Below are 27,888 nucleotides of genomic sequence, written 5' to 3' on the forward strand. Positions count from 1 at the left end.
AGCAAGAGAGAAAAGCAGGAGTTACGTCACAGCAGCTGATCAATACATCCCTCCCTCCCTCCCTCCCTTCCCTCCTGTTATGTACTGAAGTTCTCACCCTGGGCCAGCAGGGCGATACTGAGATAGTTATGCAAATGAAGGATCGAAAGTGACGTTCAGTGATTGGATAGTTTTAGAACGTTGCTACAGTAACGTTGTACTGGAGCTCTATATAAGCAGGCTGACTGAGTCCTTCAGTTCAGTTCTGTTCTGGCCTCTGAATAAAGAAGAGCTGTTGGAAGAATCGCTGTGTCGTCTGATATGTTCACCCACAACTTAACACCTCCCTCTCCTAAATTGCAGCTGTGTGTGCTTTTACTCCATGTCATGTTCATGGCCACATTTGGGGCAGTGGAAAAGGGCAACTTTTGGATTCCAATCACAGTAGGCAGATGAAAAGGGGACAAGGTTATGCAACAGAGCAAAATTTCAGACAGCAACGTGACCCTTGCTGAAATCCCCTCTTCTGCATAGCTAGAAACCTTGTCCTCTTTTTGCTTCTGGACACTCCTAATTCCCAAAGTGTGGAAGCAGAGTTGCTGTTCCCTTGCAGCTTGAAGCAAACTGAGTGCTGCGAAATAACCCACATATCTGAGCACTTTCTGATTGATCCTCTCAGTGTTAGAAACAGAGATATGAAAGCGACGAGCTAAATGGCACCTTAAAACCTAGGTTGTGAGCACAACAATGGAATGCCTAGGCGTGCTTTTTTATAGCAAGAACACAAAGCTGAAAATGAATGAACTGTAGCTAAAATATTATGTTCATTTAGCCTTTCCCCTGACCACCCCCGTAATATTCTTAAGAGGGTCTCTTCTCCAGTCTTCAGAGAGTAGCTGGAAGTGAGGAGGCAGAAAAAGGTCCCTCTTTCCTTCCCCTCTGCAGTTTTAATCTGAATTCTTAGTCGGAGTACTGCGCCCAGAGCTCAGAAACTGCTCACACTAATGAAATTCCCTGTCGCAAAATGCACCTAGAACAATGGGAATTTTGAACACTGGACCCTCTTCCCTTCCCTAATCTGATTATCTAATCTAAACTGGTCTTAAAAACTGAAGGCTGTTCAGGAGCTCTAGATTTTCGCCACTAAGATATCCCGTCCTAAAAACTTAGGGACTCAAAGCAATCCCCCCTTTGCCTCTTTACAGATTAAGTTCTTTTCTTCCTATGTTTTTGGGAGAACAGATCCCTTCTCTTATTCTCCCCCCCCCCTTTTTTTTAGGAAGAAGAAAATGTGCTACAGTGCTGCGCAAAGCATCCTGTATTAAGTTTGTGGGGATGTGCATATCTGATGTCTTTTTAGAACATATAATCTGGCGAGCCTTTCCTCTAGCAGACTGCTTTACAGACCAGCTGTAAAATTAGATTTTTAAAAAGCCCAAACATTTGCTAGTTACTTACTCTGGCTTCGGAGCTGGAGGTGGGGGTTCTGGCGCCCTGATTAAGAGTTAAAAAGGAGATGTTAAAGAGTATCTGCTGCATCTAGGCTATCTTCCTTCCTCAATATGGCTTACTTGTTTTTGGTGCTGCAGGATGCTTTGATTAATTCAATAACCTAAGCAACCATTGCCTCTTTTGCCTAAGACATCCTATGCATCTTCTGATACAGTAGTACCTTGGAAGTTGAACAGAATCCGTTCTAGAAGTCCGTTCGACTTCCAAAATGTTTGGAAACCAAAGCGCTGCTTCTGATTGGGTGCAGGAAGCTCCTGCAGCCAATCGGAAGCCCCGTCAGATGTTCGGCGTCCAAAAATAGTTTGCAAACCGGAACAGTCACTTCTGGGTTTGCAGCGTTCGGGAGCCAAACTGTTCAACTTGCAAGGCATTCGGGACCCAAGGTACAATTGTACAGTCAAACCTTGGTTGTCAAACGTAATCCGTTCCAGAAGACTGTTTGACTTCCGAAACGTTCGACAGCTGAGGTATGGCGGTTGCAAGAGCTTATTGTACTCAAGCAGAAGCCGCGTCGGATGTTCTGCTTCCGAAAAACATTTGAAAACCAGAGCATTTACTTCTGGGTTTTCAGCGTTCGGGAGCCAAAACATACGACAACGGAGGTGTTCGGGAACCGAGGTTTGACTGTCCTTCAAGGAAACTTTCCCCACGAGGCTGATTCCTAGTTCCATATTCAATACAACAGCCTGTGCATAGCTGTCAATTTACAGATTTGAAAATAAGGGGCCAGCAACCTCGAAAATAAGGGATCAGCCACCAAAATAAGGGATTTTGCTATTATAAAGAGTTACATACATTGGTAGGATTGACAGATGCTGTCAATCTGGCATGAGGCGGTTGTGGCGCCGCAGCGGCCACTGAAGCACCGGCCTTCTGTGTCCCTCCCCATCCCCTCCTCTTCCTCCTCCCTCAGGCCGCCTCCTCAGCTGCCACCACCGCTGCCGCCTCCGGGCTCGCAGGCAGCGTGGGCGAGAGTCTCTCTCCCTCCCCCCCCTCGGGCGGGGAAGGGCCAATGGAACTCCTCGTGCCAGGATGACGGTGCCAGTGCACGCTCTCTCTCATGGCGGAGGACCCCGAGCCGCTGCTTCCCTCCTGAGCCGGGCGAGCATGAAACCCGGGAAATTTAAGGGACATCACCAATAAGGGACAGCAGCGGGACACGGCGCTGGGATAAGGGAGTTTCCCGCCAAATAAGGGACAGTTGACAGCTATGAGCCTGTGTCACATGCAAATTAATAAGGATCGAGATGCGTGAAGCCCACTTTGGATCAACTCAAATGGCAAACTCCAACGCAGCAGAGACTGCTCTGAATAAGACCAGCTAGCATAATCTACGGCCTTGTCTTTTTGTTTTTGTGTAAGCCAATACAGGTCACTGGATGGGCGAGCACCCAGATCCTCGTTCCGTTATTAAAAACGCTTTGGCATAAATCCCCCACCCATTTTTGGTTTCTACCTGTATTGAAGAAAGGATTGGCACAGGGACAGCATGCCTGAGAATGACTTGGGGGCAATTAAGCACCGGACCAGACATGTGAGGCCATTTGGTAGGAGACAGACAGCCTCCAGACGGTGTGGATATGCCGTTTGGGATAATGCCTCATCCCATCTGCTTATTCACTGATACATTCTTCTTTAGCAGTTGTTGGTGTGGGGGCAGCAGATCTGAGACTTGCACAGGAATGATGCAGTGGTCTGGACCTGATCTACACGTTTTCACATATGGAAGCATCTCCTGACTGTTGAGATATATCATGTGGGATACATCAAAGCTTATTTTAGGGAGTGCTTTGGGCTGGAGAGAGTGCTCTCAAAGAGACTCGTGGAGGTCTGTGATATGGGGTCGCCCCACGCTTGTTTTGGAGCGCAGAAGGATGCAAACTTTAGTGTTGGTGTTGTGTACTGAGTTGAATAGGATCCAAAAGGCAGCAGTCTGATTGGTCCTAGAACAATAGGATTCAGAATGCAGCAGTCTGATTGGTCCTAGAACAATAGGATTCAGAATGTAGCAGTCTGATTGGTCCTAGAACAATAGGGTCCAGAATGCAGCAGTCTGATTGGTCCGCAGGAGCCACCCAATCCAGCTCCAGGTGGAAGTGAATCCGCAACCAGATTGGCCTACAGGTGAATCCCGGAATTAGCCAATCAAATGGGGCCCATTGTGTAAATAATGTATATAAAGCAGACATTCTGGGGGAACTTCCATTCCTCCTCACCACTATGAGCTGAATAAAGAGCATGAAATCCACTCTCGACTCCGAGTATATTTCAGTTGGAATAAGGAACTGGGACGGGGGGGGGGGGCGGGAGAGAACCAACTTTAGCTTGGTTCCATAATACACCCACACCACATAGATCTAGTCTGTTGAAGAGCTGCGTCAATTGATTGGCATAAGATTCAGGGCATTAATTTTATAATGAAATGATTTTAGAATGTTGTACTATTTTATTGTTGTTAGCCGCCCTGAGCCCGGCTTCGGCTGGGGAGGGCGGGATATAAATAAAATTTATTATTATTTTTTATTATTATTATTATAGACGAAAGAAAGTGCTTCTTTGTCGCACGGCATGGAATTAACTCATGGAATTCACTGCTGCCACATGCTGTGGAATGCTTAATGGAAGCCCCATGCGCCGAGGCAGCATATTTCGCTATCATGGTTAACGTAGTAACACCTTCCATGTGCGTGGTGCATTGCAGGGAATGAGAGGGGCAGGTCTCTGCCCCAGAGAACTTACAATCTATAACGGACACAAAGGAGACAACAGAGGAAGCAGGGGGAATGGAGAAAGGGGGAAAAGAAGAACACGGAAACACTTCAGTGTGGAATGTGGGGTTCTTCGAAAAGCAGCATCTCTTCAGGATTTCAGGCAAGAGTCTAAAATCAGGGCAAAAATGTTGATTCGCACCAACCTCTCTCTCCATTAATCTAGGGACACCCACACAATGACTTTCCCATACCAGTGTTGTCCCAAATCTTTTCCCCTTTATACCTGGAAAGTCTGAAACAGCCAGGATAAACAACAACAACCCACATTCAAAGGGGAAAAGATTTGGGACAACCTGGGGAGGGGTTGTCCACTTTTTGCTCTGGTGTGGACAGGTCCTTAAATACACTGGGACTCAGAATACCCCACATTCAGATGTTGTGCAGGGGGGAGTAGACCAGGAGCGCAACAGATCTGCTGAAATATGATTCAGATACCAAGCAACTCAGACGTCTTGGTGGTGGAGCTGCCAACCCTCTAGGTTGTATCCTAACGCCTAGCTGCAAGAGGAAAAAATTAGAGCCAAGGCTGATTATTTTGCGGTTGCATAATAATACTCACAGTTTCTTTGAACTGGCCTTTTTAACAGGGGGCTCTTCAACTCTGTCAAAGCAAGAAAAACAGAGGTTAAGGGAAGTCGATTGCACTCAGGGGTTGCATTCCCTTCACTCTCCTCCTGGTCATCACATAAAAAAGCCGACTCCAAATATAGCATTTTATTTGAAGCTGCTCATGACATGAGCTGTCCTAGATAGGTGTGTTGTAAAATTGGGCACAGGGGAAAGTACCGTATTTTTCGCTCTATAGGACGCACCCGACCATAGGACACACCTTGTTTTAGAGGGGGGAGAACAAGAAAAAAAATTTCTCCCCCTCTCTGCTCAGCGCCCCTTCAGCGAAGCGGCAGGAGAAACAGAGCCCCTTCCATTTCTCCTCCTGCTTGGCTGAAGGGGCGCTGCGCAGCTCTCCCTCTCCCACATTGCCTTCGCCTTCAGTGAAGGCAACCCGAAGCCTCCGGAGCACAGCGGGAGTTCCTGCTGCGATCCGGAGGCTTCAGGGGGCTATCTCTGAAGCCAGGAGAGTCTTGCTCTCCTGGCTTCAGCGAAAGGAACCCAAAGCTTCCGGAGGACGGCGGGAGTTCCCGCTGCGCTCCGGAGGCTTCAGGCTTTTGAAGCCTGGAGAGTGAGAGGGGTCGGTGTGCACCGACCCCTCTCACTCTCCAGGCTTCAGCAAAAGCAACGCGAAGCCTCTGGAGCGCGGCGGGAGCGCTCCCACTGCGCTTTGGAGGTTTTGCATTGCTATCGCTGAAGCCAAGGAGCCTGCATTCGCTCCATAAGACGCACACACATTTCCCCTTAATTTTTGGAGGGGAAAATGTGCGTCTTATAGAGCGAAAAATACGGTATTATGCTAACCCAAACCCAGTTACCTAGGAGCAATTTCCTTTGAATACAATGCAGTTTACTTCCGAGTAGCCTTCATGAATAGGGTTGCTTTAAAAAAACAAAAAACACTGTAGGTGTATCGTGCAACAAGTTCTTGACACCATAGTAGTGTGTCGGGGTGGATTTATTCTGCTTTAGTTTGTTTTGCGATGCTTCCCACGAACTACCACGTTATGTTTGTCCAGAGGGGCTGAAGCACCACAAAAAAAGCTGGACAAAAGCAAACCAGAACTTCTGTGGTGTAAAAAGCTAGGGGATTTCACCAGGAAGTTACAGGATAGGCATTGCGTGGAAATGAAGAGTGTTACTACCCCAAAACATTTGCAAGCACAAACGGTATTGAATGCGAGTTAGTGTATGACCCCCAATAGCATCATGAGCACAAATAATAATAATAATAATAACAACAACAAATAAATTTTATTTATACCCCGCCCTCCCCAGCCAAGACCAGGCTCAGGGCGGCTGACAACCAATATAAAAACAAATTGATTGAAATACAACTTAAAAACAAGAATAAATTACATTAAAACATTAAAATGCAGCTTCATTTCAATGGAAACTCAAATCAAAAACTTTTTTGGGGATGAAAACATCAGGTCTTCACCAAGGCTAACTATCCAGACTGGTCCTACACGGGCCAGAAAAAAGCCAGGGAAGTCCCCAAATAGGAGTTCCAACACAGGAGGAGAAAGGAAAAAAGAAAGAGGGGGAGGGAATCAAATTGATTCCAAGCCAAAGGCCAGGCGGAACAACTCTGCCTTACAGGCTCTGTGGAAAGAAATCAGATTCCGCAGGGCCCTGGTCTCATGAGACAGAGAGTCCCACCAGGCTGGAGCCAGTGTTGAAAAGGCCCTGGCTCTGGTTGAGGCATGAATGTGCAGTATATAAGATGTCTGAAGGGGTCCTCAGTTTCACTTTAAGTGGGGCTTCAGATCTTGCCTTGCCAAAGCCCCAAACAAACCCCTCTTCACTTTTCTAACTTGCCCTTCAGACGTCGTTGACATGGAATGATAGCAAAAGCTGACTGGGCGGAACTAGCTAGTACTAGCCTAACTTTGCTTTCCTTGCTAAAGAACAGGAGACCCTTGGAGACTGATTTGGTTTAGCAGGGCTGGGGATTGGAGTGTGAGATTATTCCCCTTTCCAGATACGTATTCCGTTAGGTAGCGGAATTCTTTTCGGAATGCAAAACTTAAAGAGAGAAGTTCCGCATCATCTCTTGCTTTGCAAATCAGCAAAAGCACAAACTTAACTCTGTAACAGCCCAGAGTCGTACTGCAAGGGGGTAGGTACTTACACTTTTACTGAACTGGGCTTTTCCACAGGGGGTGGTTCCCTGGAAAACAGAGAAGAGCAGAGGTTAGGTTGCATGGCAGTCAAGTCTGAAGGGTTTCGAAGCTTAGCACAGTTAGAACTCGGCTACATTGGCGCAGCGGAGTCCCATTTTCACCAATGGGATTTCCCTGTATGAAGTTTTCGACGCATTTCTGACGGAATCGCTTCTTTGATGCGTCTAGATCTAGTCTGAGTTAAGACTCTGGGTCAGGCATGTCCAAAGTCCGGTCAATTTAATCCGGCCCCCATGGCAGTACAGTCATACCTCATGTTACGTCCGCTTCATGTTACGTTCTTTCAGGTTACGTCCCGCGGTGACCCGGAAGTACCAGAAAGGGTTACTTCCGGGTTTTGCTGCTCACGCATGCACAGAAGCGCAAAATGACATCATGCACATGTGCAGAAGCAGCGAATCGCAACCCGCGCGTGTTTTTTTTTTTATGTTGCGAACAGGCCTCCGGAACGGATCCCATTCACAACCAGAGGAACCACTGTATATGTCCTTGGGTTAAATCCTTAAGAAAAAACAAACCTCAACAACTTCAATCCTTAAGAAAGCTCAACAAGTTTGGTCGGCCCTCACGCATGTTCACTTCAGCAAATCTGATCCTCTTTGAAAAAAGTTTGGTCACCCCTGCTCTGGGTGAATGTTTAAAATGCTGATGGATCTGCAAAGTAAAAAGGTAAAGGTACCCCTGCCCATACGGGCCAGTCGTGACAGACTCTTAGGGTTGTGCGCTCATCTCACTTAAGAGGCTGGGAGCCGGCGCCGTCCGAAGACACTTCTGGGTCACGTGGCCAGCGTGACGAAGCTGCACTAGTGAGCCAGCACCAGTGCCGCACACGGAAACGCCGTTTACCGTCCCGCTTTAAAGCAGTACCTATTTATCTACTTGCACTTAGGGGTGCTTTCGAACTGCTAGGTGGGCAGGAGCTGGGACCGAACGACGGGAGCGCACCCCGCCGCGGGGATACGAACCGCCGACCTTACGATCGGCAAGTCCTAGGCACTGAGGTTTTACCCACAGCGCCATCCGCGTTCCTATATCTGCAAAGTGGCACTACACAAATTTGGCCTGTGATGGTTCACTTCCCACAGCCGGGATTTGGTTTAAAGCAGAAAATGAAGTTGTGCAAATGAGGCTGTTTGGCATGTATGTATTTCTTTACTGCACCTAATCTATCTATCTGTCTGTCTGTCTGTCTGTCTGTCTGTCTGTCTGTCTATTTTCTTTCTATACTGCCCTATACCCGAAGGTCTCAGGGCGGTCCCTATATAGTATCAAATACATAAAATCCAAACAAAAACAACAACCCAAGAACCCGCCTCCCTCCAAAAAAGAGCCAGGATTTAACAAAGGGTATAGGATGTAGTCAGGCAAAGGCCTGGTTTAAAAGGAACGTTTTTGCCTCACGCCTAAAGGTGTATAGTGAAGGCGTCAGGCGAACTTCCCTGGGGAGAGCATTCCACAGACAGGGAGCCACTGCAGAGAAGGCCCCGTTCTTGTGTTGCCACCCTCCGCACCTCTCGAGGAGGAGGCACACGAAGGAGGACCTCAGATGGTGGTTGCAGGGTTCAGGTAGGTTCATGTGGGAAGAGGCGGTCCTTGAGGTATTGCGGTCCTGAGCCGTTTAAGGCTTTATAGGTCAAAACCAGCATTTTGAATTGGGCCCGGAAACTAATCAGTAGCCAGTGCAGTTGGTCCAGGATCAATGTAATAATGCTCAAACATCTTGCTCTGGTGAGCAACCTGGCTGCTAATTTCTGCACCAGCTGAAGTTTCTGAACCTTGCCACTTCTGCAAGCCTGGGGCAAGTGGGGAGAACAAGGATCTATGCCAATGTGGTCCAACTTTTCATACCAAGTGGGCTGCAAGAGTACTTTGACGCAGAATGTGTGGGCTGCACACTGCCTTCTCATTCTGGGGGCAGGCAGCAAGGCCAAAATCTGACGCACAGCCCAGCTCTTGCCTTCCCAAAGCGAGCTATGCAAGGCAAGGCGCAGGGTTTTGGGAAGAAAGCGCAAGCCTCTGGCAGGGTCCTAGAACCCTCCCACCTCCTTCCCAAAGCTGAGAAAGCGCCAGCTAAGTTTTGGGACAGAGGACGGAGGACTCTAGGACCCTGTCAGAGCCTTCACCCCTCCTTCCCAAAGCCCAGGGCTTGGTGGGGGCGCCAAATGTTGCCAAGGGCCACAATTAAAGCCTCGAGGGCCACATGTGTTGGACCTCCCTGATCTATGCATTGCATAGTGCTGAAGTCTCCACCGTCTTGATTCCATATGCCCCAAGTGATCAGGCAGGGCTCTGTGCCTTAATCAATTGTGCAACAGGCAAAAATGGAAAGGAGGAAGCTTTTCCCATTAAACACGTATCTGCTGAACGTCTGCTGGTTACACAGCTGCCAGGAACGGAAGAAGACGAAAAAGGTGTGTTATGTACTGACTTGAATAGGATCCAAAATGCAGCCGTCTGAATGGTCCTAGAACACTAGGATCCAGAATGCAGCAGTCTGATTGGTCCGCAGAAGCCACCCAATCCAATTCCGGGTGGAAGTGAACCCGCAACCTGATTGGCCTACAGAAGAATCCCAGAATTGGCCAATCACGTGGGACCCATTGAGTATATAAAGCAAACATTTCGGGGGAACTTCTGCACTACTCTGAGCTGAATAAAGAGCATGAAATCCACACTCGACTCTGAGTATATTTCAAGGTGACTCAGTCCATCCGCACATACCCCAGGTTTCATCTGCAGCCATAAGAGGAAAAAGTGTGTGTGTGGTTTTTTTTAAAGGAAGCTGCAAGTCATACAAGTCTGGTCGCAGCAGCTCGTTCGTTCCTACCTTGATTTGGCCCAGTTGAATATATCTTCCTCATCCGAGGTCTCTTCGTCGTGAAGTTTACCAATCATGCTCCTCCTCCGAGCATCATCCAGAGGCTGGTACATGTCTTTGAGCCAAAGGGGCTTGTCGACAGAACCCTGAGAAGGAAGGAGGGATTTGAGAATGGGTCACAAAGCGAGGGAGCCCTTTGAGAGTTAGGACTGCCACATGTGGTGGGCGTGTGAAAAGATGAAATTTTTTTGGGATTTAATACATAATGAACTGAAGAAACTTCTTAAGTACACATTTCCGAAAAAACCGGAAGCCTTTCTATTAGGGATCATAGGGGAAGAAGTTAAGAAGGAGGACCACAAACTATTCCAATATGCTACTACTGCAGCACCTAGAATACTGGTAGCTCAAAAATGGAAATTACAGGAGACCCCAATGATATTGGAATGGCAGGCTAAATTTTTTGAGTATACAGAATTAGCTAAAATGACCTACAGAATTCGAGACCAAAAAGGGACAAAGTTTGAAGAAGAGTGGGGTAAATTTATGGCATATATAAGATCTAACTGTAGAAGTTTAAAGACTACAGCAGGGTTGATATAAATCCTGTGATGTGTATGGAAGGTGGATAAGAATCTACAAGAGAAGACATATATTAAGAAAACCGAAGCGGGAAGGAAGGAAGAATGGGTGTGAATATACGCAGTGTAAATAAGATGACATAAAATGATGAATGTAAAAGATTGTTTTATTTTGTTTTATTTTTGTTTGTGAAAAATTTAATAAAAAGCAATTTTTAAAAAAGAGAGAGTTAGGACTGTCAGAATCAAGATCGGAGGCAACATGCCTTTTGGCCTCTCCGATATTGTTGGGCTAATACAATTCCTATAATCCATGACCATTACCCAGGATGGCTGTGGCTGATGGGAGTCCAACTACATTTGCAGCACAGGTAAGAATGGGGGAGATGTTCACGTGGTCCACATTTCAACGTGAAATTTCCTAATTCACGCTCCCCAAACCAATGTGCCAACTGAAATGCAGCAATCCTACAAAATTAGCTTTCTTCATATTTCACAGAGGGGGTCTCCCATGAATATGCATATATTAAAGGGATAGTGCAAACATGATTTTATTAGCCAGATGTGGGCTTGAGGTGCTTCTGTTCAGAAAACTGCATTGAAATAATGCATACAGATATATATATATATATATATATATATATATATATATATATATATGCAGGTTTTGGTGTCTTCGGGTGTCTTCCCGTGTAAGAGTCGGGGTGTCTGTGCGACGTTTCGACGAGGTCTCACTCGTCATCTTCAGGCTGGTGCTTTCGGCTTCTTGTTACTGGAACAGAGCAGAATCTGGTGTTTGAGTTCCTATAAATACTGTTGAGGGGTGTGGTGTATAGCCTCCAACGTTCTGGGCAGAGAGGAGGCTATACACCACACCCCTCAACAGTATTTATAGGAACTCAAACACCAGATTCTGCTCTGTTCCAGTAACAAGAAGCCGAAAGCACCAGCCTGAAGATGACGAGTGAGACCTCGTCGAAACGTCGCACAGACACCCCGACTCTTACACGGGAAGACACCCGAAGACACCAAAACCTGCATTCCTGTAATATATATATATATAATTGCAAACAGATGCAATTGCAATGCATATATATATATATATGTATGTATATATATATAAATAAAATTATTTTAAATTTTAAAAATTAATTTTTTTAAAATTTAAATTTACTTTTTTTTTTTACAGTAATTGCAAACAGATGCAGAAGTTGGGCAAACTCAAGTTAAGATTGGGAAAATGAGAAACGGGAAGAAACGGAAAGTGGCAGAATCTTGAGAGGCAGTAATTATCTCTCATTGTCAGATTTGGGGACAAACAACTGCAGATCGCTGCCTCCATCATTCCCCAAGGACACCTGGCTGCTCACTGATACCAGATCAGGGTTTCCCCAAACTTTGGCCGCCCATTGTTTCTGGACTACAACTCCCATCATCCCTGATCACTGCTCCTGCTAGCTAGGGATGATGGGAGTTGTAGTCCACAAACTGCTGGTGCCCCTGGACTAGATGCTTAGTAAGGGAAATAAACTGGGGCTTGCTCAAGGTCACACAGTGCATCCCTAGTTCAGATGGAAATGGGGACCCAAATCTCTCAGGCCCAATGAGACGACTTACCTGTCTATCTGCACCTTTCTTCCTTCTGCCCAGAAAGGTCCTTTAATGTAAAAAAGAAAAAAGAGAGAAATGTGTGTGCTTGATATTAGTTCTAGGAAGATGTAAAAGACCTTTTGTTGGTGTGTGCAGATACCTTAAAGGTAAAGGGACCCCTGACCATTAGGTCCAGTCGTGGCCCACTCTGGGGTTGCGCCGCTCATCTCGCTTTATTGGCCGAGGGAGCCGGCGTACAGCTTTCGGGTCATGTGGCCAGCATGACTACGCCGCTTCTGGCAAACCAGAGCAGCGCACAGAAACGCCGTTTACCTTCCCGCTGGAGTGGTACCTATTTATCTACTTGCACTTTGACGTGCTTTCGAACTGTTAGGTTGGCAGGAGCTGGGACCGAGCAACGGGACCTCACCCCATCGCGGGGATTCAAACCACGACCTTCTGATCGGCAAGCCCTAGGCTTTGTGGTTTAACCCACAGCGCCACCCGCGTCCCACCTTAGGAATGAGCAATAAACAAAATCTTGAATCTCAGTGCACTGCTTTACGAATTCCCGCCTCTTAAATTTGAGGTCCGGGTTTCTAAATGTAAAGACTGGCATTTGTACACTTCTTCCGCAAATGTTTCAGGTACTTTTTCACAATAATGTGAGAGAGATTCAGTTTGGTAGCATAAAGCTGTCCTGGTTACTGGAAGCACCTGAAAAAGAGACAGGAATCTCTCTGTCTCCTTCTCTCAAAAGCCTTTTTCAATTATTAGGGTTGTTCTCTGTATGCACAAGGAACATGCAAATGGCAGTAGGTCCTGCCGCCACATGCTGAACTTTGAGGCGGATGTCCAAAATGCGCCTCCATGCATACTGAAGTAGGTGCATAGACAATAATGCTTCTACTTGCCTTCCTGAACATATGGTTGCAAAATTACTCTGTGGTGACTAAAGTCCACCTAAAAGGTAAAGGTAAAGGTACCCATGACCGTTAGGTCCAGTCGCGGACGACTCTGGGGTTGCGTGCTCATCTTGCTCTATAGGCCGAGGGAGCCAGCGTTTGTCTACAGACAGCTTCTGGGTCATGTGGCCAGCATGACTAAGCCGCTTCTGGTGAACCAGAGCAGCGCACGGAAATGCCGTTTACCTTCCTGCCAGAGTGGTACCTATTTATCTACTTGCACTTTGGCGTGCTTTCAAACTGCTAGGTGGGCAGGAGCAGGGACTGAACAATGGGAGCTCCACCTACAGACCACCAACAAATCAAAAATTTGGCATACACATGACTAAAGATACACTGATTACTAGACCAGTTTAAAAGGAAGACATTGGCATACCTCTCCGTAGAAACATGGGGTTTTGTCTTAAGACAAAAGGCTGCTAAGGCAGGACGTGTTGAATTTTCCAACTTTGAAATTCCCCAAATGAGGGGGTGTTGAATATTCGTAACACGACTTGGGAATTCAAAATATATTTTGGCTAAATTAATATAATTTAGTTTTGTTTGGTGAGTAAAATGTGTGTAAAAATGGCATAGAAATCAGTTTTAAAAACCAAGTACTTGCAGTTTTAGTATTTATTAATTATCTAGCATTACCTAAGCCTTTTAGAAAGTAAAAATAAAAATTCTTTGGTTTTCCAAAAGCGGTTTGCGTGCTTCCTCATCAAACATACTTAACAAGCTAAATGTTGTCCAGATCACAAAAATAATAGCAGATTTGGATTCCTTACACCCCAAAACGTATTTTTAAGACCCCTCACTGAAGAAATTTGCACAAATTAGGCTTCACTCCCTAAAATGACACGTCCTACTGCTAAGGGCTAAACTTGACTTGCTCTTAAATATGTAGCAGGAAGCTACAGTATAGGACAGGCATCCCCAACCTGCGGCCCTCCAGATGTTTTGGCCTACAACTCCCATGATCCCTAGCTAACAGGACCCGTGGTCAGGGATGATGGGAATTGTAGTCCAAAACATCTGGAGGGACGAAAGTTGGGGGTGCCTGGTATCAGCGGCGTAGCGTGGGTTGTCAGCACCCGGGGCAAGGCAAGTAATTTGCGCCCCCTAACCCGGGGCAAGGCAAGTAATTTGCGCCCCCTAACCCCTAACCTGCCGCCGCTGCCAGCTTCTTCTTGCTGCTGCCTGGTCTGGTCTGGTGTGGTTCTCTCCCGCGCTCAGCGCTGCGCTGGGCAGCCGCTGCACTGTCCCTCCCCCAGATAGTCCCTCGCTCTTTCTCCGCACCGCACGCCTGGCACCCACCCCCTCCACAGTGGGCGGCGACCCAGCGGCTCGGATCGGATTCGCACAGCCAGCACTGCAGTGAGAGAGAGTGAGTGAGCCAGGTAGGGGCAGAGAGCTGCGAGTGCGAGCGCGCCCCCCCAGATGTTGCGCCCGGTGCGGCCAGCCCCCCCTGCACCCCCCCACGCTACGCCACCCTGCACCCCCCACGCTACGCCACTGCCTGGTATAGGACTTGATTTTCCTTAACTAATTGTTGGGGGACAACTAATTGTTGTTCTCACAGAGGAAGGGATAGAATCCCCAGCACCCAAATCATGAGCTTGAGACTGAGTCCTGCATGCAGAAATCTAAATTGCAGAGAACTAAGGATTCCTGGGGAAGAATTACCTTTTTTCAGAGCTGCCGTCCTTTGATTTAGCTGCTGAACGCTGAGAGCAGATCTGTTTAACAAGAAGAGGAAGAAGCGATTGTGACTGACTCAAGATTCTAAGATTACTCACAGGTGGGTAGAAGGAATGGTTGGGGTGGCCAAGCAAGAGACTAATTTGTTGTCATGCCTATAATTATAATTGTTATTATTAATTGTTATTACTATTATTACTTATTCCATTTATATGCCGCCCTTTATCCAAAAGATCCCTGGGCAGTGTACAATATTAAGAACATAATTTATGCAGCCTAATAATAAGAACATACTGTATTTTTTGCTCTATACGACTCACTTTTTCCCTCCGAAAAAGTAAGGGGAAATGTGTGTGCATCTTATGGAGCGAATGCAGGCTGCGCATCTATCCCAGAAGCCAGAATAGCAAGAGGGATTGCTGCTTTCACTGCGCAGCGATCCCTCTTGCTGTTCTGCCTTCTGAGATTCAGAATTTGTTTCTTCTTGTTTTCCTCCTCCAAAAACTAGGTGCATCTTGTGGTCTGGTGCGTCTTATAGAGCGAAAAATACGGTAATACGGAGTATAATTATAAAATAATCATAATAACACTCCCCCCCCATTTAACAGGCAATAGATTATTTAATGATGGAGGCCGGTCTAAAGAAGAATGGCTTTGCCTGGCGTTTAAGACATGTAATGATGGCACCAGGTGAGACTCTCTGGGGAGAGCATTCCACAGACGAGGAGCCAACACAGCAAAGGCTTGTTCTTACATTGTCACCCTCCGAACCTCGCAGGGAGGGGGACATTGAGATAGGCCTCGGATAACAAGCGCAGGGTCCTTTCTATTTAAAAGGAAGGAGCTAGAGCTCAAAGCTGCTTGGATACCTCAGTCCTACTCCCTGTTGTGAAGACGCTTGCTGCGGTCATTTATTCACTTCCTGGTCTTAGCCTTGACATTATAGAAGCAGAAGACCCGTTTCAGAAGAGATGTGTGTGTGTGTGTGTGTGGTAGGGGTATAGGAGGAAATTGATTTAGTGCACATTTAAATACAGTGCAAATTCACACTTTCTGAAACAGTTCGTGAGCCAAAACAAAGCTATGCTTCAAAATTCAGTGTTATCTAAATTTTGCAAAGCAGTTCTCCAACCCAAACGTGTTTAGGGGGAGAAATGCATAAATTGGAGGGATGTGGGCATAAAAATAAACATAATAGTGAAAACAACAAACAAAAATGTATTGTATTAATGGCAAAAATGTGCGCATCAGCCAAAACTGGGTATACAAATATGTTTAATAAGATTTCTTTTTTTAAAAAATGTCACTAATTGCTGTAAAAAGTGGGAAAGTGCATTTAAGACTGGAAAAAAATGAGAAAATAAGAGAACTAAAATTGACAGATTCTTCATCCTTATGTGTAACTCTGGCTTAAATTAAGGCGAAGAACAAGGTGTTACAACCAGCAGGGTGTTGGTCCTTCCACAGCAGCAGAATATAGTGTGTTTTGGGGATATATGCTACTTTTTCAAAGCAATGGAATATAGGGCAAGTTAAGAGATCAAAATAAGGATTTTTAAAACAACAACAACAACAGATTTTTAGCTTACCTCAATCAGGCAAATTACTGCAATGATAATCATTATCACAGCCGTCACTGAAATAGCCAGCAACAGTTTGTTGCCGTACCCATATTCTGGAATCCCCTGCCTTGCTATCTGCAAGATTGGACAGAAGAAAGTAAAATAAGGCAGTTGGCTTTTTCTGTGTTTCTCTCCTTTCATCAGCCACAAACACTGTTTGAGGGTGGCTTGCACTCATACAAACACATAAAGCTGCCTTATACAGTGGTACCTCAGGTTAAGAACTTGATTCGTTCCGGAGGTCCGTTTTTAACCTGAAACTGTTCTTAACCTGAAGCACCACTTTAGCTAATGGGGCCTCCTGCTGCCGCGTGGTTTCTGTTCTCATCCTGAAGTGAAGTTCTTAACCCAAGGTACTATTTCTGGGTTAGCGGAGTCTGTAACCTGAAGCATCTGTAACCTGAAGCGTCTGTAACCCAAGGTACCACTGTACTAGAATCAGATTTTGATCCATGAATCCCAGCCTATTGAATCTGGCAACCAATGTTTTTCCTTATTGCCCGGGATATATTTAACTACCGATGCCAGGGACGGAGGCCTGGATTCAATTAAACACGCACGCCAGCAGAAGCTGGTGCAAGGTTTTTTGCTAGTGCGATGCGGCTTCCAACTTCTTCCCTCTGCACACTCCCTGCATCTCCCCCAAATCTTCTCTGGAGGGTCCGGAGAACAGTGCAGGAGAGCAGGAGAGTGAATCCACCTGACAAGCACAAACACTGTCACCGACGGAAGAATCAGAGCAGCACAATGCAGAACTCCCCCCTATATCTGGGTTCTTCTGTATGCTAACTGTTATGTACTGAAGTTCTCACCCTGGGCCAGCAGGGGGATACTGTAGATAGTTATGCAAATAAGGGGTCGAAAGTAACATTCAGTGATTGGATAGTTTTAGAAAATTGTTACAGTTACGTTGTACTGGAGCTCTACACAGTGGTGTCTCGCAAGACGAAATTAATTCGTTCCGCGAGTTTTGTCGTCTTGCGATTTTTTCCGTCTTGCGAAGCACGGTGCCGGGAAAGTTTTGGAAAAGCTTCAAAAATCACCAAAGTCTTTAAAAACCTCAAAAAAGGCTACCACACCGCGTTCTATGAGTTGCTCCTCGAAGACAAGTCACAACTGTATTAACGGTGTTAAGAAAAAGGAAATAAACTTGCAAGACGTTTCCGTTTTGCGAAGCAAGCCCATAGGGAAAATCGTCTTGCGAAGCAGCTCAAAAAACAAAAAACCCTTTCGTCTAGCGAGTTTTTTTGTCTTGCGAGGCATTCGTCTTGCGAGGTACCACTGTATAAGCAGGCTGACTGAACACTTCAGTTCAGTTCTGTTCTGGCCTGTGAATAAACAAGAGCTGTTTGAAGAATTGCTGTGTCGTCTGATATGTTCACCCACAACTTAACACTAACCATGTGGTTCACCACAAAGCTATGGGCCTTCTCAGAGGCAGCCAAAGGAGCTCTGCATCACCTGCCTACATCAATAATTTTTTGACTCTCCTTTCTCCCTTATGAAGTGCGTTTAAAGCGTAAGAACGAATCTTCTTAGAAACCTACGCCAAATCAATCCCTGGAGCAAACAGACTGTAGGAGCACACCCAACTAAGCAGGGCGTTGGCCAACCTTCTGAGAGACCACTGGTAGGCTTGCCTACACTTGCCCCTTACCTCAGTCTTTGAGGGATGTAACATAAGCAGTCAAGTACAACACTTCCTGTTTGCCCAGAGTGGACACGCAGGGGGTGTTACTCCAGCCAGGAGAACTTCCTGTCACACCTGGTCTGGAGCATCCTCCCCCTGCGTGTGACCAGGTAGTGGGCGTGACCCTGGGAGACCCCATAAAAGGAGCTGGTCAGGCAGCCATCTCTCTTTTGATGCTCTCTTCCATTTTGGCCACTGCTCCTGATGCTGTCTGCTGGCTCTCTGCCAGCAGCACATGGGCCCATCCTTACAACAGGAAGAAGAAGAAGAAGAAGAAGAAGAAGAGGAGGAGGAGGAGGAGGAGGAGGAGTTTGGATTTGATATCCCGCCTTTCACTCCCTTTAAGGAGTCTCAAAGCGGCTAACAATCTCCTTTCCCTTCCTCCCCCCACAACAAACACTCTGTGAGGTGAGTGGGGCTGAGAGACTTCAGAGAAGTGTGACTAGCCCCAGGTTCACCCAGCAGCTGCATGTGGAAGAGCGGAGATGCGAACCCGGTTCGCCAGATTACGAGACTACCGCTCTTAACCACTATACCACATTGGCTCTTACAAGGATGTAAGCCACACTGTGTCTATCCCTACAAGCTAAAGGCTGCCTTCAGGGATCATACTGTGAACTGAATGGGAATAAACTTTTCATTACTTATAAGGAAGACTCTTTATTCTTTTAGGAGAGAATCAAAGGGGTCTTCCCAGGAATATACTCCAATCTGGGCATGCCAGATTAGACTGCTTGACTAAAGAGATTCAAACGAATATGCAACTAGCTTCTTGCTGTGTAAAACGGGGAATGAGCTCTGCTATATAGTGGTACCTTGGGTTACATACGCTTCAGGTTACATACGCTTCAGGTTACAGACTCCACTAACCCAGAAATAGTGCTTCAGGTTAAGAACTTTGCTTCAGGATGAGAACAGAAATCGTGCTCCGGCGACGCGGCAGCAGCAGGAGTGCCCATTAGCTAAAGTGGTGCTTCAGGTTAAGAACAGTTTCAGGTTAAGTACGGACCTCCGGAACGAATTAAGTATTTAACCTGAGGTACCATGAACCTGGGTAAGTTGGATGTGGTCAAAAATGAGATGGCAAGAATAAATATTGACATCCTGGGCATCAGTGAACTAAAATGGACAGGAATGGGCGAATTCAGTTTGGATGACTATCATATCTACTCCTGTGGGCAAGAAACCCGTAAAAGAAATGGAGTGGCCCTCATAGTCAACAAAAGAGTGGCGAAAGCTGTACTGGGATGCAATCTCAAAAATGATAGAATGATCTCGATACGAATCCAAGGCAGACCTTTTAACATCACAGTAGTCCAAGTTTATGCACCAACTACTGGTGCTGAAGAAACGGAAATTGACCAGTTCTATGAAGACTTACAAGACCTTATAGAAGTGACACCAAAGAAGGATGTTCTTCTCATTATAGGGGATTGGAATGCTAAAGTAGGGAATCAAGAGATAAAAGGAACAACTGGAAAGTTTGGCCTTGGAGATCAAAACGAAGCAGGGCAAAGGCTAATAGAGTTCTGTCAAGAGAACAAGCTGGTCATCACAAACACGCTTTTCCAACAACACAAGAGACAACTCTACACATGGACATCACCAGATGGGCTACATCGAAATCAGATTGATTATATTCTCTGCAGCCAAAGATGGAGAAGCTCTATACAGTCAGCAAAAACAAGACCTGGAGCTGACTGTGGCTCAGATCATCAGCTTCTTATAGCAAAATTCAAGCTTAAACTGAAGAAAGCAGGAAAAACCACTGGGCCGGTAAGATACAATCTAAACCAAATCCCTTATGAATACGCAGTGGAAGTGAGGAACAGGTTTAAGGATTTAGATTTGCTGGACAGAGTGCCTGAAGAACTATGGGTGGAGGCTCGCAACATTATACAGGAGGCAGCAACTAAAACCATCCCAATGAAAAAGGAATGCAAGAAAACAAAGTGGCTGTCCAACGAGGCCTTACAAATAGCGGGGGAGAGAAGGCAAGCAAAATGCGAGGGAGATAGTGAAAGATACAGGAAATTGAATGCAGATTTCCAAAGAATAGCAAGGAGAGACAAGAAGGCCTTCTTAAACGAGCAATGCAAAGAAATAGAGGAAAACAATAGAATGGGAAGAACCAGAGATCTGTTCAAGAAAATCGGAAATATGAAAGGAACATTTCGTACAAAGATTACCATAATAAAGGACAAAAGTGGTAAGGACCTAACAGAAGCAGAAGACATCAAGAGGTGGCAAGAATACACAGAGGAATTATACCAGAAAGATATGGATGTCTCGTACACCCCAGGTAGTGTGGTTGCTGACCTTGAGCCAGACATCCTGGAGAGTGAAGTCAAATGGGCCTTAGAAAGCACTGCAAATAACAAGGCCAGTGGAAGTGATGGTATTCCAGCTGAACTATTTAAAATTTTAAAAGATGATGCTGTTAAGGTGCTACACTCAATATGCCAGCAAGTTTGGAAAACTCGGCAGTGGCCAGAGGATTGGAGAAGATCAGTCTACATCCCACTCCCAAAGAAGGGCAGTGCCAAAGAATGCTCCAACTACCGCACAATTTCACTCATTTCACACGCTAGCAAGGTTATGCTTAAAATTCTACAAGGCAGGCTTAAGCAGTATGTGGACCAAGAACTCCCAGAAGTGCAAGCTGGATTTAGAAGAGGCAGAGGAACCAGAGACCAAATTGCAAACATGCGCTGAATTATGGAGAAATCTAGAGAGTTCCAGAAAGACATCTACTTCTGCTTCATTGACTATGCAAAAGCCTTTGACTGTGTCGACCACAGCAAACTATGGCAAGTTCTTAAAGAAATGGGAGTGCCTGATCACCTCATCTGTCTCCTGAGAAATCTCTACGTGGGACAAGAAGCTACAGTTAGAACTGGATATGGAACAACTGATTGGTTCAAAATTGGGAAAGGAGTACGACAAGGCTGTATATTGTCTCCCTGCTTATTTAACTTATATGCAGAATTCATCATGCGAAAGGCTGGGCTGGATGAATCTGAAGCCGGAATTAAGATTGCCGGAAGAAATATCAACAACCTCAGATATGCAGATGACACAACCTTGATGGCAGAAAGTGAGGAGGAATTAAAGAACCTTTTATTGAGGGTGAAAGAGGAGAGCGCAAAATATGGTCTGAAGCTCAGCATAAAAAAAAAACGAAGATCATGGCCACGGGTCCCATCACCTCCTGGCAAATAGAAGGGGAAGAAATGGAGGCAGTAAGAGATTTTACTTTCTTGGGCTCCATGATCACTGCAGATGGTGACAGCAGTCACGAAATTAAAAGACACCTGCTTCTTGGGAGAAAAGCAATGACAAACCTAGACAGCATCTTAAAAAGTAGAGACATCACCTTGCCAACAAAGGTCCGTATAGTAAAAGCTATGGTTTTCCCAGTAGTGATGTATGGAAGTGAGAGCTGGACCATAAAGAAGGCTGATCGCCGAAGAATTGATGCTTTTGAATTATGGTGCTGGAGGACACTCTTGAGAGTCCCATGGACTGCAAGAAGATCAAACCTCTCCATTCTTAAGGAAATCAGCCCTGAGTGCTCACTGGAAGGACAGATCATGAAGCTGAGGCTCCAATACTTTGGCCACCTCATGAGAAGAGAAGACTCCCTGGAAAAGACCCTGATGTTGGGAAAGATGGAGGGCACAAGGAGAAGGGGACGACAGAAGATGAGATGGCCGGATGGTGTTCTTGAAGCTACTAGCATGAGTTTGATCAAACTGCAGGAGGCAGTGGAAGACAGGGGTGCCTGGCGTGCTCTGGTCCATGGGGTCACGAAGAGTCGGACACGACTAAACGACTAAACAACAACAACAACCACTGTATATATATGACTCACTAGCGTGAGTTAGGAAGGATAATATTTAATCAATATGTCCTCTCCTACTATCCACAACATTCCCACAGTCTTCTGCAACTTTGGACTGTAGTCTTCAGATCACAACTTCCATCAGTCCCAAGCAGCATAGCCAATGATCAGGGACGATGGAATTTGTAACTCAACGCCATCTGAAAAGCACCAGGTTGGCGGAAGCTGCCTTACCTCGTCGGAAGGTTTCCCCATTTTCCTTGGGCTCAACGTGGTCTTGTTGGCTTTATTCTTGGCAGACCAAAGGTACGACTTCCACAGGGAGGTGGTCTCCTTGATGTTTTCTCTCTCGCTGAAGAGCTTCATGAGGAGGCCTGTTCTGGAGATGAGCTTAGCACAAGCCAGCTGGATGGCGGGTTCTGTGCAGTCCATCTTCAAGATGCGGATCACGTGGGAGATGAGATTCCTCACCGGCGCATTGGGGATGAGGGGCTCCAAACGCTTGTTCAGCTCTGCTTCAAAGAGGTCGCCCTGAAGCAAATAGTCGTCTGGAGCTGGCAAGAGCTGAAGGCGTGGGGAATACGTGGTCCTCTGCTCGTGGTGCTCCCAGTGCGTCTCTTGCGACAAGGTGATGTCAGGGGAGATCTCGTTCAAGGTTTCCGAGTCGTCGGGCGGGGGCTTGGATTTATCTTGTTTCATCAGCTGGCTGAGCAGCTCCTCCTTCTTCAATATCTCAGACTCCAGGCGCTCCCGCAAAATTTCCTCTGACTTGTCTGTGCTCTCTTCACGTGGAGATGCGACGGCAGGCTGGGCCTCGGCGGCCGGCTGGGCCTCGGCGGCCGGCTGAGCCTCGGCGGCCGGCTGAACCTCGGCGGCCGGCTGAGCCTCGGCGGCCGGCTGAGCCTCGACGGGTGAAACCGGGTTAGGTGCTACTTGCACCTCCTCCTTCACAGCAGGGCTTTGCTCTCCCTGCTCTGCACTGCTGGTTTTGTTGGGGTGCTTCAAGATAATCACTACCTTGCCTGTCATGTCTTCGGGATTCTCGTCCACCATGATGGAGGCGGTCAAGGGAGGGGACTGGGTCGGGTACTGTCCGGCGGAGCGTTTCCAAGAGGAACCAAGAGCTGCTCGGCGGAGCCGAGCCATACTTAGAGGCTCTAAACCCCCGGCTATCTTCCTCCAGTTCCGAGGCCTAGCAGGGGAATCTGTGCTGCTTTGCTGCCCCGCATGCTGCCTGGCAGACTCTGCAAATTCTCGCCTCTCTCTGCCAGCCCTGAGAAACGACTCCACCCATCTTGGGGTGTTGCCACGCCAAGTTTCTCTTCTCACCCTTCTTAGGTGTCTTCCCTTCGCTTGGGCAGCCCTTGTAGCCTGCTGTGTTTTCGGAGGCTCCTGAGCCGGCTGTGGCCCGCCTTGACTCTCCCGTTCGTCTTCTGCGATTTTTTCTTTGAGCGCCACCTGCAGCAAGTTAGCCAGCAGGTACAGCTTCTTCAGCTCGCTCTGATCAGCCCACTTCACATCCAGGAGGTCCTCGCTTTTCAGCTTTTTGAAGCCCTTGACGGATTCGAAAAGGCTGGTGGGGAGTCGGTGGAAATGGAGGTCCAAGTGAGACTTGCCCTCGGTGGCCGAGAGGGTCAGAGTCAGGTTGGCGCGGAAAGACCTCTCGGGCAGAATGTTCAGGGTGCTGCCGCTGTCGTTCAGCTTCCTGGTTTCCAACACCTTGATGACATCTTCTTGCATCTTGCTCATCGCCTCCTCTTTCTCTGCTCGGAGAAAGAAGAACAAGGGAAGAACAACAGAGTTGTCCTGTGAGCTTCGGGAAGGGAACTTGGAAATGGGACAAATACAGCGAAATCACACGGCTTCCCTTCAAGGAATCCTGAGAACTTCGAATTGTTCAGGGTTCCTGGGAATCATAGTTCTGTAAAAGGGTGAGCTACAGTTCCCAGGATTCTTGCGGGGGGGAGCCATATGTTATAAATGTATGGTGTGAATGTGACCATTCTGTCCAGTTTGGGCTGAATATGGCCCCTGTTGCAACCCTATACCCTTCTACCTGGGAGTAAGCCCCACTGAATTCAATGGGGCAAGTGTGTGTGTGTGTGTGTGTGTTTTCTCTCTCAGCCCTGTTGTTTTGGGGCAATGCTACTGCGAATCTAGGGACGTGGGTGGTGCTGTGGGTTAAACCACAGAGCCTAGGACTTGCCGATCAGAAGTTCGGCGGTTCGAATCCCCGCGACGGGGTGAGCTCCCGTTGCTCTGTCCCTGCTCCTGCCAACCTAGCAGTTCGAAAGCACGAAGTGCAAGTAGATCAATAGGTACCGCTCCAGCGGGAAGGTAAACGGCATTTCCGTGCCCTGCTCTGTTTCTCCAGAAGTGGCTTAGTCATGCTGGCCACATGACCTGGAAGCTGTACGCCAGCTCCCTCAGCCAATAAAGCGAGATGAGCACCGCAACCCCAGAGTCGATCACGACTGGACCTAATGGTCAGGGGTCCCTTTACCCTTTATTGCGAATCTAGCACCACTTGCATGCCTGTGTTTTATCTGACCACCCTTTGTGTTAGTTTCTTACAGATTCTGTATTACTCTGAACCTGTAAGCTTTTAAATAAACCGTTTATTTCAGTTTAGTTTCCCTTTAGAAGGCCAATTAGAAATGTGGAGGAAGAGCCTAAATGCAGGATTCTGGGGGTAAAAAGATTGCACTTTGTGGATTTGTTTCGATTTTGGTGCCATTTTGAACACTGGCGTTTCTGGCGTCATTTGTTAACGTGTTCCGTTTCCCAACATTTCCCCCCCTTAGGCTGGGTTGTGCACGATACCATTAAAGCACATTCTTCCCCTCAAAGAATTCTGGGTAGTGTGGTTTGCCCCTCACAGAGTTACAGTTCCCAGAAACCCTTAACAAACCACAAGGCCCAGAATTCTTTGAGGGAACGATTGTGCTTCACATTTGCTTTAAAGATACAGTGGTACCTCGGTTTTCGAACGTCTCGGAAGTCAAACGTTTCGGCTTCCAAACGCCAAAAACCTGCTGCGGTTTCTGAACGCTTTTTGGAAGCTGAATGTGCCATGTGGCTTCCGTATTGAGTTTTCCGGATGTAAATGCTTCCGGAAATGCATGCTTTGGTTTTTGAACGTTTTGGAAGTTGAACGGTCTTCTGGAATGGATTACATTCGAAAATGGAGGTATAGTTTCTACCCAGCCTTTGTGTGAAACTAGACAGACAGAAACAAACGTTTTAATTTAAAAAGACAAACCTACCACACAAAGTGACGTTAGCGGCACATGTGTTGGCACAATCCAACTTGACCGACTCACACAAAAGCTCAATGTCGTCCTGAATATGGCAGAGGCAACAGGCCATCTTTCTGGGCAAGATGCTGCAGATGGAAAAAACGACAAACATCTTTAGCCTCTTCTCGTTGCAATTTACCAGCAATCTGAGCGCAAACAGCCCAGATACTTGAGTGACAACAGGAGGAGCAGAAAGGAAAAAGGTAGGTAAGATAAGATTAGCTGCCATTTTCAGTTCTTACTTCTCACTCTTGGACCCCCAGCAAAAGAAAAGGGTCACACACGATACTTACAGAGTTTTCAGTTGTAGGCAAGTTCTGAGAAGCGCCTCCAATATCTCTGGAGTCACATCAGTGGCACCAAGATCCCTGGGAAAAGGACGCAAGAGTCTTTGCTGTGTGAAACGCCAAGGCATACCAAGAGATATAAAAGATGGAGCACCTCACTGGGTGACCTCAGTCTGGTCAATTACCGTATTTTTCGCTCTATAACACGCACCCGACCATAACACGCACATAGTTTTTAGAGGAGGAAAACAAGAAGAAAAAAAATTCTAAACAAAACAGTGGATGTATGATTTTTGTGGTTCAGACATGTGATCTGACGGTGACTTTGGGGTAGCCCAATGCAAAAATCCTGAGGATCCATGTGGATCCATGCTTTGTAACCACGTTTTAAGTGGGGAGGGAAGGAAAAGCACCCAAGGGACAAGGGACACGCGTGGGGTGGGTGGAGAAGGATGCTGTTAATAATGCAGAAGAGGGGTATAAGAGGAGAAGGCTCCTCTCCTCTCCCACTTTGCTCCTTTAAAGGCTCTACTTCTCTCCCTCCTCCCTGGCTCGCTGAAAAACTTTGCTGCTATTTAGCCAGCTGAGTGGGGAGGAGAGAGGGACAGAGAGCCTGCTTGCTTTAAAGGAGCCAACCGGACAGGAGTCGCTTACACTCGTGTAAGCGGCTCCTCTCCTCTCCCACTTTGCTCCTTTAAAGCAAGCAGGCTCTCTGTCCCTCTCTCCTCCCCACTCAGCGGCTCTTCTCCCGCTTTGCTGTTTCAAAGCGAGCCACGGAGGAGGGAAGGAAGGGGAAGCATGGATCCTCTGCTCACGACTGCAGCAGATCCCCCCCGCCATCCGTAGGCATTCGCTCCATAACACGCACAGACATTTCCCCTTACTTTCTAGGAGGAAAAAAGTGAGTGTTATGGTGCAAAAAATACGGTATGTCTTAGACCAGACTGGCCTAGCCTACAGGGTTGTTGAGAGGATGAAATGGCATTAACCCCGTGCCTGCTACCCCAGAGTTCCCCAGAGAAAGGATGGGATGCAATTGTGAGAAGTAATAGGCCATCGTCAATAGGCCATCGTTCTCACCAGGGCAGCTTCTACGGGGAAAAAGGTATGCTGCTTCTGAATTATACACAGCTCCACATCATGCAGAATGGGAAGAGAGAGAGCCTGAGGCTCAGTCCTTGCCACCTATCGGACAACACTAAAGACAAGAGTGCCTCCAAGCACATGCAGAGTTCATTTCTTTTGCCACTGAACAAAGAACAGTCTGCCCCTATGCATCTGGGTGTGGAGAGGAAAGCTTTCTGATAAAGTTGGGGGCTTTGAAGCAAGCTTGAGCCCTCAACTCAGCCTGGCCTAGGAGCATAGCTGTCAACTTTCCCCTTTTCTTGCGAGGAATCCTATTCAGAATAAGGGAATTTCCCTTAAAAAACGGGAAACGTTGACAGCTATGCCTAGGAGTCATGCTTTTGACTGGAAATCTGCATTCCTGGCATCAATTAGGGATGCAAAAATCTATCAGTTTGTGTCTTTCTCTCTGTTTCTCATTTTTTGAATCTTCAGTTTGCCACATTTCTGCATATTTTGCATTAAAAACCACAACGGTCCTTGCTCACCAGAACTTGTTACCATTTTAGTGTGTGTTTCTTCTTATAGACACATTTTTGAAAGCATTTTTTTCCTAACGCAATGCATTCTTTTATGTTGTTTTCACTAATATAATCATTTTTATGCAAACTTTCCTTTAACATGCAGACTTTTTTTATAGTTGGAGAACTGCATAGCTGTGTTTTGGTGCATTAATTCCCTATATTACATTGGGCTGATCCAGGTTCCTCAGTGATTCACAAAAGCAACCTAAACATATGATCAAAGGCAATTGACTTCTTCTTTCTTCTTCTTCTTCTTCTTCTTCTTCTTCTTCTTCTTCTTCTTCTTCTTCTTCTTCGTCTCCCCGCCCATCTGGCTGGGTTGCCCCAGCCATTCTGGACTTCCAACAGAATATGCAAAAACCCAACAGAACATCACACATGAAAAGCTTCCCAATACAGGGCTGCCTGCAGACATCTACGGAAAGTCATATAATTAGTTATCTCTTTGACATTTGACAGGACAGCGCTCCATAGGGCGGGTGGTGTTATGTACTGAAGTTCTCATCCTGGGCCAGCAGGGGGATACTGTAGATAGTTATGCAAATGAAGGATCGAAAGTGACGTTCAGTGACTGGATGGATACTGTAGATAGTTATGCAAATAAGGGATCGAAAGTGACGTTCAGTGATTGGATAGTTTTAGAAAGTTGTTACAGTGACGTGGTACTGGAGCTCTATATAAGCAGGCTGACTGAGCCCTTCAGTTCAGTTCTGTTCTGGCCTCTGAATAAAGAAGAGCTGTTTGAAGAATCGCTGTGTCGTCTGATATGTTCACCCACAACGTAACAGGTATCACTACCAAGA

General features: G+C 46.7%; 1 protein-coding gene and 1 long non-coding RNA gene across 3 annotated transcripts in view; one reads left to right on the plus strand and one right to left on the minus strand.

The window, feature by feature from the left end:
• LOC309516452 lies at nt 1–27,834 on the plus strand. The gene is made up of 2 exons (XR_014212936.1): nt 1–179; nt 27,604–27,834. It is a non-coding gene; the product is annotated as an uncharacterized lncRNA (long non-coding RNA).
• LOC309516183 (leucine-rich repeat-containing protein 37A-like) overlaps nt 1–27,888 on the minus strand; it is a 44,539-nt gene that overhangs the window by 5,077 nt on the left and 11,574 nt on the right. Inside the window, exons 7-17 of one of the 2 annotated variants that reach the window (XM_082194757.1) lie at nt 25,443–25,517; nt 25,117–25,235; nt 22,718–23,613; nt 22,085–22,681; nt 16,284–16,391; nt 14,680–14,732; nt 12,074–12,113; nt 9,885–10,021; nt 7,006–7,044; nt 4,822–4,863; nt 1,438–1,473 (exon numbers count right to left, since the gene is read on the minus strand). In XM_082194757.1, the coding sequence (XP_082050883.1) occupies nt 1,438–1,473; nt 4,822–4,863; nt 7,006–7,044; nt 9,885–10,021; nt 12,074–12,113; nt 14,680–14,732; nt 16,284–16,391; nt 22,085–22,681; nt 22,718–23,613; nt 25,117–25,235; nt 25,443–25,517 (2,142 nt within the window). Of the gene's footprint in view, nt 1–1,437; nt 1,474–4,821; nt 4,864–7,005; nt 7,045–9,884; nt 10,022–12,073; nt 12,114–14,679; nt 14,733–16,283; nt 16,392–22,084; nt 23,614–25,116; nt 25,236–25,442; nt 25,518–27,888 lie in introns of both variants that reach the window. The other variant, XM_082194756.1, reaches the window with a different exon arrangement.

Source organism: Podarcis vaucheri, assembly GCF_965113315.1.
Source record: "Podarcis vaucheri genome assembly, chromosome: 13".
NCBI classification, from domain to species: domain Eukaryota; kingdom Metazoa; phylum Chordata; class Lepidosauria; order Squamata; family Lacertidae; genus Podarcis; species Podarcis vaucheri.